At 41.4% G+C, this 16,198-nt stretch overlaps 1 protein-coding gene across 1 annotated transcript in view; it reads right to left on the bottom strand.

The window, feature by feature from the left end:
• The window catches only part of WWC3 (WWC family member 3), a 357,513-nt gene that overhangs the window by 132,062 nt on the left and 209,253 nt on the right, over positions 1-16,198 (bottom strand). Inside the window, exon 7 of the mRNA XM_082245434.1 lies at positions 9,935-10,081. Within this exon, the coding sequence (XP_082101560.1) occupies positions 9,935-10,081 (147 nt within the window). The remainder of the gene's footprint in view (positions 1-9,934; positions 10,082-16,198) is intronic.

The following is a 16,198-nucleotide window of genomic DNA, read 5'->3' as shown; positions in this document are numbered from 1 at the left end:
AGGAATTGCAACAACTCTTCAGCATTTAACACATCCAGGATGCATGTGTCTCCTACCACATGTAGTTCAATCCTCCAGAACACAATGGTCTGGGGTCAGTGGTAAGAGCCACACCAGGTGGGGAACACAGGCATTCGAAAATCCTTGAAGGGTTGAATGCTAAAGAGTGTGATGTAGGTGGAAGCACTTCACACAAGATAAGATGGAAGACACGGTCCACCACTTTGATACCTCTTCTACCGGTATTATGGGTAACTGCTTTTGAGAATTTCTGGGATCACGGCAGTGTTGCTTTACCACTATTATCTGTAAGTTGTTTCAAACTATTATTATAATCACTTCTTCACTGTAAAATTCTAGAAAATTGAGAAGGTTCTCCTACCTCTTTTACATATGGAATCTCACAGGCCATCCTATTTATTAAAAAAAGTTCAATTCCCACAACACATTGCTGCATTAATGTCACAGGACATGCTCTTTGGCAGCTATGAAACATCACTTTCTATTCTGTAGATAGTGTAATCACATGATTTACTGATCACACAGAAATTTGAGACTGAAAAAATGTATCTAGTGTTTTATAAAAAAAATACAAAGACAGGGTAGTGCTAATAATTAGAAAAATGTTTTTCAAAGCTTAAAGAAGAAAAGTGGTGATCAGGTGAAAAGTGATCAAGTAGGTCTGCGAAGACTTCTGTAGACTCTTACAGTTTCTTTTAAATCCTGCCACAAAATTATCTTTTAGGCTCAGTTCACACTGCTGCGACATGGGATCTGACTTGTTAGACCCCAAGTCGCATGACACGTCAAATTCAATGTTTCCCAACGAGAACCATCTTAACTGATGCTTCACAAGTAGCTCTGACTTTAGAAAAGGCTCCTGCACTACTTTAGTGCAATTTGGGTGTGATTTCAGACTTGTACAGGCTCCTAAATAGCTCCCAAGTTGGATCAAGTCAGAAGGTTAATTGTACGACTTTGCCGCAGCAGTGGGAACCGAGTCTAAATGTATTGGTACGTGGGTGCACTGGGGCAGCAAGATCCTTTAGGGTCAAAATACCTAATATTAATACAAATGTGACTGTGATCAAGTTTGACATGGAAAAGGATCCACTTTGTCACATGGGAATGATTTAACTGTGAAAATATGTAAGGAAACAAGAATAACATATCAGGACCTCCAGCATGACCTCCGCTTATAGACTTCATACGTTCTTCTGATTACCTGCACTGAATAAATGAGTAAAAGCTAAATAAAGAAAAGACATTCTTTCTAAAATGGAATGAGAAAGAGATCTGGATGCACATATCCAATTTCCCACACACACTTATAGTATATGTACAGTATGTCACCAAAGGGAGTACACCCCTCACATTTTTATAAATATTTTATTATATCTTTTCATGTGACAACACAAAAGAAATTACACTTTGCTACAATGTAAAATAGTGAGTGCACAGCTTGTATAACAGTGTAAATTTGTGGTCCCCTCAAAATAACTCAACACACAGACATTAATGTCTAAACCGCTGGCAACAAAAGTGAGTACACCCCTAAGTGAAAATGTCCGAATTGGACCTAAAGTGTCAATATTTTGTGTGGCCACCCTTATTTTCCAGCACCGCCTTAAGCCTCTTGGGCATGGAGTTCACCAGAGCTTCACAGGTTGCCACTGGAGTCCTCTTCCACTCTTCCATGACAACATCACAGAGGTGGTGGATGTTAGAGACCTTACGCTCCTCTACCTTCTGTTTGAAGATGCACCACAGATGCTCAATGGGGTTTAGGTCTAGAGACATGCTTGGAATGTGACAGCACACGTTGGCATTCATGGTTCCCTTAATGAACAGTAGCTCCCCAGTGCCCGCAGCACTCATGCAACCCCAGACCATGACACTCCCACCACTATGCTTGACTGTAGGCAAGACACACTTGTCTTTGTACTCCTCACCTGGTTGCCACCACACACTTAACCAAATAGGTTTATCTTGGTCTCATCAGACCACAGGATATGGTTCCAGTAATCCATGTCCTTAGCCTGCTTGTCTTCAGCAAACTGCGGGCTTTCTTGTGCATCATCTTTAGAAGAGGCTTCCTTCTGGGATTACAGCCATGCAGACCAATTTGATGCAATGTGCGGCATATGGTCTTAGCATTGAAAGGCTAACCACCCACTATGGAGCGACCGATATCGGTTTTTCGTTGCCGATACCAATATTTTGGCCATCGCATATCGGTATCGGCTGATATGGGCCGTAATTTTGTACATCCTGGTGATACCCAGGTGATACCGCTGGGTCCGGCATACGATCTCGGAGGTCACGTGCGTGGTGACCACGGGACCTCCAAGATCGTCATCGTATGCCGGACGGATCGGTATCACCCGGGGGTCACTTACGGCAAGTGGGTGAGAGACGGATCGGTATCGGGTGGGTGAGAGATGCAGCGGGTGAGAGACAGAACAATATTAAGTGGATGCCGAACGGAGCAGTATCACCCGGGTATCATTTACGGCAAGTGGGTGAGAGATACCGATCGGCCAGTAGATCTGCTAATGTAGAATTTCTTATATATTTAATTTGTACATATGTGAGTGGCATATTCAATAACATTTGTAAACGGAATTATGCTATGTGACATAATTTTACCCTTACATGAGCAATATTTGGAATATCGGCAATATCGGCCAGTTCCGGGCCGATACAAATAAATCGGCAAAAGTCAATATCGGCCCTCAATATATTGGCCTTGCCGATAACCAGTCGATCCCTACCCCCCCACCCCTTCAACCTCGGCAGCAATGCTGGCAGCACTCATACATCTATTTCCCCTTAGACAACCTCTGGATATGACACTGAGCACGTGCACTCAACCTCTTTGATCGACCATGGCGAGGCCTGTTCTGAGTGGAACCTGTCCTGGTAAACTGCTGTATGGTGTTGGCCACCATGCTGCAGCTCAGTTTCAGGGTCTTGGCAATCTTCTTATAACCTAGGCAAACTTTATGTAGAGCAACAATTCGTTTTCTTCAGATCCTCAGAGAGTTCTTTGCCATGAGATGCCATGTTGAAATTCCAGTGACCAGTATGAGAGAGTGAGAGCGATGACACCAAATTTAACACACCTGCTTCCTATTCACACCTGAGACCTTGTAACACTGACAATGAGCCCAATTTTGACATTTTCACATTGGGGTGTACTCACTTTTATTGCCAGCTGTTTAGACATTAATGTCTTTGTGTTGAGTTATTTTGAGGGGACAACAAATTTACACTGTTATACAAGCTCTACTTTAACCACTTTACCACTAGAGGATTTTGCTGTCTTACGTCTGGGCCACTTTTTGCGATTCGGCACTGTGCGAATTTAACTGACAATTGCGCGGTCGTGCGACGCCGTACCCAAACAAAATTTACGTCCTTTTTTCCCCCACAAACAGAGCTTTCTTTTGGTGGTATTTGATCACCTGTGCGATTTTTACTTTTTGCGCTATAAACAAAAAATTGTGTAAATTTTGAAAAAATAACAATATTTTCACATTTTTTTATATGAAATTCCCCCCCAAAAAATGTAAAAATCAAAATTTTTTTAAATTTTTGGCCAATTTGTTTTCTGCTACCTATGTTTGGTAAAAAAAATCACAATAAGCGTATTTTGATTGGTTTGCGCAAAAGTTATTGCCTTTACTAACTAAGGGAAAGATTTCTGTCATTTTTGGTGTTTTTTTTTTTTTAGCGAGTAATGGCGGCGATCTGCGATTTTTTTTTGCGGGACTGCGACATTGTGGCGGACAGATCGGACCCTTGACTGACATTTTTGACACTTTTGGGGGTACCAGTGACATTACTACAGTAATCAGTGCTATATATATGCACTGTTACTGTAAAAATGACACTGGCAGGGAAGGGGTTAATTTTATTGGAGAGGGAGGGGTTAATGTATGCCTGGTGCTTACTAACGTGTGTGGGGGGAGGTGACTGAGTGACAAAAGGACAGATCGCATGTTCAGCTATGCTGAACCCTGCAATCTGACCCTGCCTGTCACTTAGGAGATCCGCGCCGCTTGTGTTTACACAAGCGGGCGGATCTCCACACTCGAATCCCTGACGATCGGGGAAGAGCAGCGGCGATCGCCGCTGCTCCTCCCCTGGCCCGACTCACGCTGTGACTGAATACAGCGGGAGCGAGGCTCCGGCGGCGCGCGCGCGCCACCGAGAAAGGGGAGTGTCTGGCGACGTAGGTCTACGTCGCCAGACGATAACGAACCACTTTGCCGCAGTAGTGCTCGAGTGAGCAGACGGCAAGTGGTTAAATTGTAGCAAGGTGTCATTTCTTCAGTGTTGTCACATGAAAAGATATAATAAAATGCTTACAAAAATGCGAGGAGTGTACTCACTTTTGTGTGTATATCTTACGTCTAAATTGACGGGACACTTAAGTGTACATTCAGGGATGTTTTTCAGACCAGAACTATGCAGACTCAGGCGGTGGCTACAAAGACCTAGAATTCCTTTGCTGCTAATGAGAGATCTAACTTCTTGTTGGTAGCTACCTCAGCTGTAACATTAATGTGATCTTAAATAAATTACTGTCACCAAGCAGTCTTAAAAATTAAAAACTGCCAGTAAAGCCCTAGCCTAACCAACAAGCATTCATTTATAATGCATGATCAGGAATCTGCTGATAACAGCTGCAACTAATTACATAGTAATACAACAGTCACATTGTGTCTGTCAGTGACAGCAAGCTGTTATGAAGTTGGATGCTTCCACAGCAATAGCTATGATCAGATTGGGAACTTGGGTATCAAACTGATAGTGTGTCCTGCAAACAAAGGGGTCATTGCAGAATGCAATAATTACAGCACGCAGGTTTTACTGTGCATATTTCAAGTTATTATGTTTATTGATAATATTACCAACCCCAAAACTAACATTCCAAGGGAGGACTAGGCACCACCAGGTACAGATGGGTGCTTTTGTATTCGCAAACCAGTGCTGCAGTGCCCACAGTAAGCAAATGCCAAATTCAATATAATTTGATGCTGAAGAACCACCACACCCATAATGCAATGCAGGGTCCCTCCATAGACTGTGGGATGAAGCATAATCAGAGCAAAGGCACTATTGGTACCTAATCTTCATTGAAATGTAAGTTTGGGGGACTTGGGGATATTGAAAACTTTGCTTTACATAAACAGTAACTTTGCCTTTTCTGCTTCTTTCTCCCCTGTGGTGAAACACCCAGAGGAAAATATTTTCAGCCTCACTTCAGGGATCTACAGTGTGGACCTGCCTGAAGCCACAAAGTGTCTGCATGAATCAATTTCCAACTGGGTCCTGTATCTAGTGCATATTGCGATTTTGTTCCTTTCCTATGGCTGGGTCCATACTCCTCTAGATAACTGAGTCTTCCGTGAGTACAGAATTTGGAACCAATGAGACAGTGGCATGCTGGTGCAGTAGGCTTTGGAATCAGCTAGGACATTTTTCAAGCTGTGCATCGCTGTAAAGATCTACGACGCTGAAAGTGGATATTTTCCTCAGTGGGTTAAACTGCAAGAGGAGAGAGAACTTATTTGGACTTCACTAAAAGTAAAGTTATTCTATAACACTTCTTTAATACTCATGTCTTTTCTACCAGGCGGAGATCATCATGATGGGAAATGTAACTCTGTTGGTTAAAAAATGTATTAAAAAATCTGTACCTGCAAAAAAGCAAATAAATACTTACTGTACCTTTCCTGTATCCTGTGCTTATTAACACCACTCTAATTCAGTAATTCCCAGCTAAAGTTCCTTATGAAACTGACACTGTGTCAAACCCCTGTGCCCTTTGCTGCACTCTGTGATAACTCCCGCTGATCCCTACATCACTGTGGAAGAGCAGTGAGGGACAAAAAGATCAACAATGGAAGTTTAATTTTCTCTGAAGAAATTTCAGCCGTAGATTACTCTGCATTGGAGCCAGGTTCAGCAGAGTTTGCAACAAGAGCTGTATTTGCAAAGTTTGTTTAAAGTGCATGTAAACCCTAACAATATATTTCCCCCTTTTTTGCTATCTTTTGTTACATTAACTGTTTTATAGGTAAAAAAATTCCTGTTCTACTTGTCAGAACTTTAGGAGTGTCATTTGTCATGTGCTTGCTGCCTGTGTTATCTCAAAGAGATTATTTAGCGCCTCCTATTCTTATCTTAGACCAGTGTTTCTCAACTCCGGTCCTCAGGGCACACTAACAGGCCAGATTTTAAGTATTACCTTGGGGAGATGCAGACTAAAATACTGCAACCACTGAGCAGTAAACGAATATCACCTGTGATGTATTTCTGTTTTCTTGCAAACCTGGCCTGTTAGTGTGCCCTGAGGACCGGAGTTGAGAAACACTGTCTTAGACTACAAGTCAATCAGTCCCAAAGCTGTGGATAAGAAGACAGTGGGAGTGGCTGAGTAGTTTAGGAAAAGTCAACAAGCAAGGCTGACAACACAAAAATGATGTGTGTTGTCAGCCCACAATAGAAATTAAAGTATTACTAAACCCACAACAAGCAAAATCAGTCTGTATATACAGTGCCTTAATAAAGTATTCATACCCCTTGAAATTTTACACATTTTGTCATGTTACAACAAAAACTAAAATGTATTTTATTGGGATTTTATGTAATAGACCAACACAAAGTGGCACATAATTGTGAAGTGGAAGGAAAATGCTAAATGGTTTTCAAGATCTTTTACAAATATGTGAAAAGTGTGGCGTGCACTTTTATTCAGCCCCCATGAATCAATACTTTAAAGAACCACCTTTGCACCTAGCAGCTGCAAGTCATTTTGGGGATGTCCCTACCAGCTTTGCACATCTAGAGAGTGACATTTTTGCCCATTCTTCTTTGCAAAATAGCTCAAGCTCTGCCAGATTGGATGGAGAGCATCTGTGAAGAGCATTTTTCAAGTCTTGCTACAGATTCTAAACTGGATTTAGGTCTGTACTTTGACTGGGCAATTCTAACACATAAATATGCTTTGATCTAAACCATTCCATTGTAGCTCTGGCTGTATGTTTAGGGTTGTTGTCCTGATGGAAGATGAACCTCTGCCCCAGTCTCGAATCTTTTGCAGACTCTAACAGGTTTTCTTCTCAAATTGCTTTGTGTTTGGCTCCATCCATCTTCCCATCAACTCTGACCAACTTCCCAGTCCCTGCTGATGAAAAGAATCACAACATGATGCTTCCACCATCATGTTTCACAGTAGGGATGGTGTGTTCAGGGTGACGTGCAGCGTTAGTTTTCTGCCACACATAGTGTCTTGCTTTTAGGCTAAAAAGTTAAACTTTGGTCTCAGTCTTTGAACCAGAGCACCTTCCAAATGTTTGCTGTGTCCCCCACATGGTTTCTCGCAAACTTCAAATGGGACTTCTCATGGCTTTCTTCTCTCAGAAATACTTTTGGTAATATAATGTATATAGCCCATCAGAGAAGCCCCAGGAGTCTGATTCTGCTTCAAATCTCCCGATGGGCCAAAAAGAACCTGGCATATTTGACAGCAACACACCTTCCAGGTATGCAGATTTCCCTGGCAAATGCCCTAATTTGCTGGTTTGTACATCACAGGGAGTGGCCCTTGAACAGGTATCTGGAGAAATGTTTGTGATATAGGGGACACTGGAAGTGGTCTCATGTCTCATGGCAACTCCATGCAGTATCCAATGCCCATTCTTCTCTTAATTCTTCTTTTCCCAGGCACTGGCTCAGAATATGCTACCAGGACTCTGGACTTTCAACCTGGTCCATGTCTTTCCCCCTGTGGTCCTCATTCTGACAGTGTTGTTGAAAATCTGCCAGGAGAGGGTTCAAGCCACTGCCATCTTACCATCCTGGCCAAGGGACCTTAGTGTATTCTGCTCCGTTAGTTGTTAGTGGTGCCACTAATTCTCTTGCTTCTGAATCAAGATTTTCTGTCTCTCTATCCAGACTTCAGTAGGTCAAATTTGATGCCTTGGTGATTGACTGTCGCCTTTGACAGCATTGCAATAATATACCCTCTGGCGGCACAGTTTGTAAAAACTGCCATGAAGATTGGAGTTCTGGTAGGATAAGTGATTTCTAACTATGATCTTCTTATAGTCTTAGAAAGTCTTATGGATAATCTTTTCTTTCTGCTGGACTCATTTTTTTTTCACATTTTTTACATTTACTTTTGAAGACAGTATTTTTAACAGCCTGCAAGAAGTGCCAGAATCGGCAGCTATGTCTTGTACCTTATTTGAAGATAAAGTTGTTTTCATGCCAGTTCCAGGATTTATTCCAAAAGAGGCTTCATAAGCACACAATGACTGGAAAACCATTTGCCAGCACTGGAGGTATCTGGTTCTTCTCCATAGGAACAGAGACGGACAATATTGGATCTTCTGAAATTATTGAGGCTTTATCTACAGAGAACAGAGTCCCTATTTGTTCTTCCTTTAAATCTAAAGAAAGCTAAAGCAGCAAAACCTCAAAGTATTTTTTCCTGGATAATATACTGTATATAATTTATATAGTGTATCTTGCAGCAGGACTTCCCTCCTTAACAGCACATTTAGAGCTATGGCAATCTTGGGCCAAGGTTCCAATCAGAAAGTGTGCAAGGCGGCAAGCTGGAAGTTGGTGAATATGTTCAATTTCCACCATCCCCTGGATGATTCTTCAGCTTCTTTTGGATTCTGCGTCTTTGTTCAGAGATGAATGTATGTCTTTTGCCGTTACTTAGATGTGTTTCTTCTCTTTTTTGTCTTCCTTCCATGTTCTAATTGCTACGTAGATCCCATAGATATGCTGACGTAAGGAGGCCAGGAATATAAAACATTGCTGACATATTTTCTGTAATTTTCTTTCCTGGTAACTCCTCAAGTCAGAACACAGCCATCCCTAAATGCACTATTATGAGTTTAAATAGGAACACAAGGGGAAAAGTTTGTCTTGAGGGGATCAGGGGAGAGTTCACCCATTAGCATGCTGACATGGGTCAACATTTCTTGTGTTTGTTAACTTAAATACTTTTGCTTTATTTATTAGTGCAAGCTGAATATTAACTTATTGACTCACAAGAGACCTGAAAGTCTTGCTTTTTGGCAAAAGCACATTAAGGGTCGATTCACTTCACACATCACCGAACGCGAGTTAACATGTAGTATTTTGTGCATTTACATGTATTAAAATAAAGCAGCGGATTCAGAATATTGCCAGTGTGCTAAAAAGGGATTTACAATGAACCTGCAGCATTTTATACATAGCAGTGCACCACAATGCACAGATGTTTCTAGTTGTGCATTGTGGTCCACTTGCAAAGGCACTACAACATATATGTACCATGCTATATAGAGTAATGTGGAAATGGGCAGGCTAAATATACCCAAGTTGATTGAATCATCCAATCATCTTGGGTATAACCAGCCTGACAGATTTTACATGCAGTTATTGCAAACAGCTGTTATAGCCACTAGCAATAATCACTGTTTTCTCATGGCTGGGATGGCTTCCCCCCTCCCCGCCGGGAGAACACAGGCTTGCTGGGAGGGATTCCCCTGTCAATACTGTCCGTGTTGATGAGGGAATTAGGCGCATGTCTTTCCTGCAATTCACTCAGTCTTTGGCCGGTCTTGGGTACATAGAGGGTGCCCATACACGATTCAAACCATCTATGGCCAGCTTTAGTTAAGTATGCATCTGTGGGAAGGGGGGTTACTTTAGGTCAGGTGGGGGGGGGGGCTAGGCAGACAAGATATGTGTACTTATCCTTGTGCTTCTGACAACAAACGAAACGCTTAGGTTTGATGAACATCAAATTAATACAGCAAATCTTACATCTTTAGCTATCTACAGTATATCTATCTATACATCACACTATGAAAGTTATATCACTCCCAGTAACTTTGTCTTTAACCAAAGTATACAATACCTCTTCAACGTTATCGGTTTGTGAGCAGGCATCACAGAATTGCTGTGGTAAACAGGGGTCACTGAGCAAGCTTGAATTGTGAATGTTTTGCATAGAATCCGTTATACAACAGCTGTTTCTGAAACCATCGGTCAGCTTGGCCAGGCTCTAGAGATAAAAAAATGCATTTGTGTTACATCACCCATCAACTAAATACATTTCAAAACAAATAACTAATTTGCTTCACTACTATTTTACATGTCAAGACAATGGGAAAAAAGCATCGGTCGGTGGCCAAACTATTCTGGCTCGTACTAAATCGCTATTGTAGTGATCAAACTTGTTGTGAGAGATTTGAGTTTAAGTCACTAGAACCATCCATACTTTTCCCAGTTTTTGCTAGCGGTGCATCTTCAAAAAAAAAATAGATAGTATAGAACAGTTGTATCCAAACTTTATAGAAAGAGGGCGAGTTTACTGTCTGAGGCCCGGACTGTGGCGAGCGGGAGTAGAAAATGTCCTGGTGTCAGTGTGAGTAAACAGCATCCCCTTTTTGGTATTAGAATGAGGAATAATGCCCCATCATTGGCATTTGGGGGAGGAATAGAGCCCCCATCATTGGTTTCAGTGAGAGGAATAGAGCTCCATCATTGTTGTAAGTGGGAGGAATAGTGCCCCATTGTTGGTGTCAGTGAGAGGAATAGTACACCATTGCTGGTGTTAGTGGAAGAAATAGTACCCCATTGTTGGTGTTAGTGGAAGGAATAGTGCCCCATCATTGGTGTCAGTGAGAGGAATAGTGCCCCATCTTTGATATGAGTGGAAGGAATAGTGCCCCCTCACTGATATCAGTGGAAGGAATAGTGCCCCGTTTTCAGTGTCAGTGGAAGGAATAGTGCCCCATCATTGGTGTCAGTGGGAGGATTAGTGCCCATCTTTAATATCAGTGGAAGAAATAGTGCCCCATTTTCAGTGTCAGTGGAAGGAACTATGGCCAGATAAAGGCAAGCAAAAGGCCGCATCTGGCCACAGTTTGGAGACCACTGGTATAGGAGGCTCAGAGCACCATCAGAATTGCTGTCGGAATAGCATCACTTATAATGGTTTTCTTTTTACAAATCTGTGCTTTTAAATGTGGTCGGAACAATCCACTAGGCACTCTTTAAATTAAACACTGCAAAGGTCAGGAAGAAAAATTGCTGCAGCATTAGGCAACTAGTGTTAGTTACTGTTTATGAGATCAGAGTTAGTCCTTCTAAAAATGATATATCAGGTACAAATACATTTGGTGGAATAAGTGGTTAAGTCACCCACTGACCTCTATATCGCTTGAGGATTGCAGAGGTGAGGTAAAAAAATATCCCAGTAACAGTGTCTCAACCCTCCATTCCCTGAATAATTGATTCCTGGTTTATTTACTCTGAGCCCAGGTTGTCATGGACCCCTTGGGTAGCATCATCATGCAGCCTCAGCTCAGAGAATTACTGAATGGCACTCACACATTACTAGGTGAGCCCCATTCAGTGCAGAAGTAAGAACCTTCTGCCATCAAAAAGAGAAAGGAATTGTGATGTGATATACTGTGTATGTATGTATATATATATATATATATATATATACAGTATATATATTTTTTTTTTGAGTAACTAGCAGGGGTGTGGTGTATTTTACTTTACAGAATCTATCAAACAGCTGAATAACAAATTTTGAGTGCAATGATCGCATGCATGAAGATAATGGTAATGGATAATCAGCTTTAAGAAATTACATATATAGATTATAGCAAACTTCACCTAAAAGTATTCTTGAAAAGGATGTTTTCATAATACTAAAGATCAACAGATTCAACAGTAACTTAATAAAATGCAAAATATTTTAACAATACATTAAAAAACAACTTCATCCAAAATAAAAAAGATACAACTTTATTTTATAGTAGGAATGAGCCAAGAAGCCGCTGTCAAACATATTTACTTTCACTAACGTTTTATGAGAGGAATATTAGTCTCTTGATAGAAAAGGATTACCATATTCCACATAAAACAGAATGCAAGAGAATTATGAAATTGAGTATTAGTTTCACAGCAGTATGATGTGGTCATATATTAGGTCTACACTGCATTAGGCTGGGCGTCTTTGCTTGTTTTACAGGCTTTTTTTTAGCATTTGTACAGGCATTTTTGTGGGTGTCAGAGCATTTTTTTTAATGCCTTTTAGCCAATGAAAAGCTAGCTAGTAGGGGGTAAAATTCACAATAAGTCTATAATAAGTCTATTGGTGCCAAAAACACTTGAAGCTTGAAGCCCGTAGCACAAAAGAAGCTCATGTTTTTTTTCAAGCTTCAAGCGATGCTAGTCTCCCACTCAGGTGTGAATGGGGACATGTGAAAACCATAGAATTTTGGATGTTGCACGTTTTGGAGCTTCAAGGTGTAAAACACTAAGGTGCGAATGGGGCCTTATGGTGTTCTGATGACAGATATTTACCCTCCTAAAATCAGATATTTAGGTTCTGGACCCTTAAGCCTTGTGCTCAATCCCCCTGTCAGAACACAATAGCTCTGCAGGAAGACTGATGTACCAACATCGTATAGTTAGTACAGCGAGCTCAATTTTATTTTGTTCTGCCCGCTGGGTTTAACGAACAAGAACTGTCTGTGTATACCAGGCTTAAAGCATTTGTTACCCTAAAGGAAAAAAAAAAAACAAAACAGATCCTGTTCCCTTAAAGCATGTTATACAGCACAGTGCTTGTGGTGTGTCATTTGGCCCCCTGTATCACCTAAAAAACCTGGCTGATCCTGGCTGATCCTGCCAGTTTTTACCCTCCCCTCTGTAAAATGACCATGGTATATAATGGCTGTTGAGCCCTGACACCGTGGTCAGTTTACGTGCCTCCGTCATCCACAGCCCTGCACTATCCTGTATCTGCCCTCCCCTTTCTGGCTGTCTGCTCATCAGTGTCTGTCCCCTCCCCTCCTGCTGCTCTTATATTTCATTTAAAATCATCCCATCGCCTCTGTCCCTATGCCTGTGTTATAGAAAAAATATGCCAATCTGTACCTAAAAAAAAGCAGCTCAGGGCAATCACGTGTCCGCTTGACTCTCTCTCTCTCCTCTCTTCCCCCCCCCCCCCCCGGCTGTCAGCTGGGCAGTGAAGAGATCCGAGGAGTCAGCTGAGAGCTGTCAGCCACTCTGATTTAGGTACAGATCTTAATTTTATTTCTATTACACAGGCATAGGGACACATTGTTATATTACAGAGGGGATGGGATGATTTTATATAGGTGGCTTAACAACCACTTTAAGCAATGACATATTAGAGCCTCCACATCATAGATGCCCACTGTTTTACATATAAAATTCTCCCACATCCCAGCCCTCCATGTTACCTATGGTGCCACCTTCACAAACAACGCATTTAGAACCATCTAAATTTTAGTGTATTGACCTTGATGTATAAAGTATGTAAATACTTTCAATATATCATGAAGGCAGTCCACTGAATATCCTAAGTCAGAGTGGTGAGTCTCAAAATCCAAGCAGCTCCAAACAGCTCTGCTATTGTTTAAGACTATTTTACAATGTAGTGTAATAAAGAAACACACATCTATCTATCTATCTATCTATCTATCTATCTATCTATCTATCTATCTATCTATCTATCTATCTATCTATCTATCTATCTATCTATCTATCTATCTATCTATCTATCTATCTATCTATCTATCTATCTATCTATATATATATATATATATACAGCCCTCACATTTTTGTAAATATTTTATTATATCTTTTCATGTGACAACACTGAAGAAATTACACTTTGCTACAATGTAAAGTAGTGAGTGTACAGCTTGTTATAACAGTGTAAATTTGCTGTCCCCTCAAAAAAACTTAAACACACAGCCATTAATGTCTAAACCGCTGGCAACAAAAGTGAGTACATCCCTAAGTAAAAGTGTCCAAATTGGGCCCAATTAGCCATTTTCCCTTCCCAGTACCATGTGACTCGTTAGTGTTACAAGGTCTCAGGTGTGAATGGGGAGCAGGGGTGTTAAATTTGGTGTTATCGCTCTCACTCTCTCATACTGGTCACTGAAAGTTCAACATGGCACCTCATGGCAATGAACTCTCTGAGGATCTAAAAAAAGGATTGTTGCTCTACATAAAGATGGCCTAGGCTATAAGAAGATTGGCAAAACCCTGAAACTCAGCTGCAGTACGGTGGCCAAGACCATACAGCGGTTTAACAGGACAGGTTCTACTCAGAACAGGCCTCGCCATGGTCGACCAAAGAAGTTGAGTGCACGTGCTCAGCATCATATCCAGAGGTTGTCTTTGGGAAATAGACGTGTTATTGCTGCCAGCATTGCTGCAGAGGTTGAAGGGGTGGGGGGGTCAGCCTGTCAGTGCTCAGACCATACGCCACACACTGCATCAAACTGGTCTGCATGGCTGTCGTCCCAGAAGGAAGCCTCTTCTAAAGATGATGCACAAGAAAGCCCACAAACTGTTTGCTGAAGACAAGCAGACTAAGGACATAGATTACTGGGACCATGTCCTGTGGTCTGATGAGACCAAGATAAACTTATTTGGTTCAGATGATGTAAAGCATGTGTGGCGGCAACCAGGTGAGGAGTATAAAGACAAGTGTGTCTTGCCTACAGTCATGCAAGGTGGTGGGAGTGTCATGCTCTGGGGCTGCATGAGTGCTGCTAGCACTGGGGAGCTACGGTTCATTAAGGGAACCATGAATGCCAACATGTACTGTGACATACTGAAGCAGAGCATGATTCCCTCCCTTCAGAGACTGGGCCGCAGGCCATTATTCCAGCATGAAAACGAACCCAAATACACCTCCAAGACGACCAATGTCTTACTAAAGTACCTGAGGGTAAAGGTGATGGACTGGCCAAGCAGTGTTTTTTCAGACCTAAACCCTATTGAGCATCTGTGGCGCATCCTCAAATGGAAGATGGAGGAGAGTAAGGTCTCTAACATCCACCAGCTCCGTGATGTCGTCATGGAGGAGTGGAAGATGACTCCAGTGGCAACCTGTGAAGCTCTGGAGAACTCCATGCCCAAGAGGGTTAAGGCAGTACTAATTTATTACATCCCCCGCTAATTTATTACATCTACAGTGTACAGTACATTAGCATAATCAGTTGTATATGTAATATTAAAAACTTGCAAAAGAAGGTGGCCCCCTTGGGAGCAGATACTTTTTTTAACTCCCTTTCCCCTCTACTCCAAAACACAAAACTATTTACAGCAATCATCAAAAAATTAAACAAATAGTAATATTGGCCAGAAAGAAACACAGGTAGCAAAAAAAAGTCCACCCTTATATTAGTGTTTACAGGAGAAATCCCCCCTTGCATTGCTGGTCAGTGGAATTTGCCTTCTTACAATGGTGGTCAGCGTAGTGATCCCGTACTTTGTCAATCAGTGGGAGGCCTGTCCCTACCACAGACAGGTACAAGATCATTCATATCAACGGTTACTGAGCAACAGAAATAGTTCCTTGCTCAAGGGACCCCCAGCAGCCTCTGAGGGAAACCTGTTGGAGATAGGCTGGTTTATACAGTAACACACTGATGAGTAAAGTCTCCTTTCCAATCTCCATAACTACAACAGATTGTAAATTCTGATTTTTGACTCTAGTCTTATGACTAGACTTTAAACTCTAGAGCTAGTTTGTAAACGCTAGGTGAAATATGGACCTGATAACTCTAGAAACCTGTTAGATGTTGGCATTCTTGTTAAAACTTACACTGCAAGAACCACAACTGAAATCCTCTATGGTGCTAAGGGTATTTCAAATAAAATGTTACACCAAATATAAATTCCTCATACAAATGCATCAAATTGCTCTAGAAAATAATAGTTGGAGGAGTTTGAAAGTCTGAAGCTGGTTGCTGGCTACAGGAAAACAATAGTTCTTAGTACTGATATTTTCATCCACACTGCCTTTGAAAGGGGTAAAAAAAAAAAAAGGGGGATACAAATCACACAAACAGATCTCTTCAATAAAAAAAAGCATGGAGCTTAATATGAAGTGTTGTATCAAAACCTACCAACCAAACCAAAGGTATATTCCTTTGCTTTAGGACATTGCATGGATTTCTTAAGGTGCAACCCCACCACCCATTCTAACTAACAAAAGTACAAAGATGAAAAAATCTACCTGTACACCCTGTGAGCAGGATTTGGCAGGTATCTCATGTGCCCACTACAGAGACCAAATTCTTACTCTGCTTGTAAAAGTATAGTCCAGTAAAAA

Source organism: Pelophylax lessonae, assembly GCF_965119305.1.
Source record: "Pelophylax lessonae genome assembly, chromosome: 2".
Classification (NCBI taxonomy): Eukaryota; Metazoa; Chordata; class Amphibia; order Anura; family Ranidae; genus Pelophylax; species Pelophylax lessonae.
The sequence above is the reverse complement of the archived record's forward strand: the minus strand, read 5'-3'. Positions and strand labels throughout refer to the sequence as shown.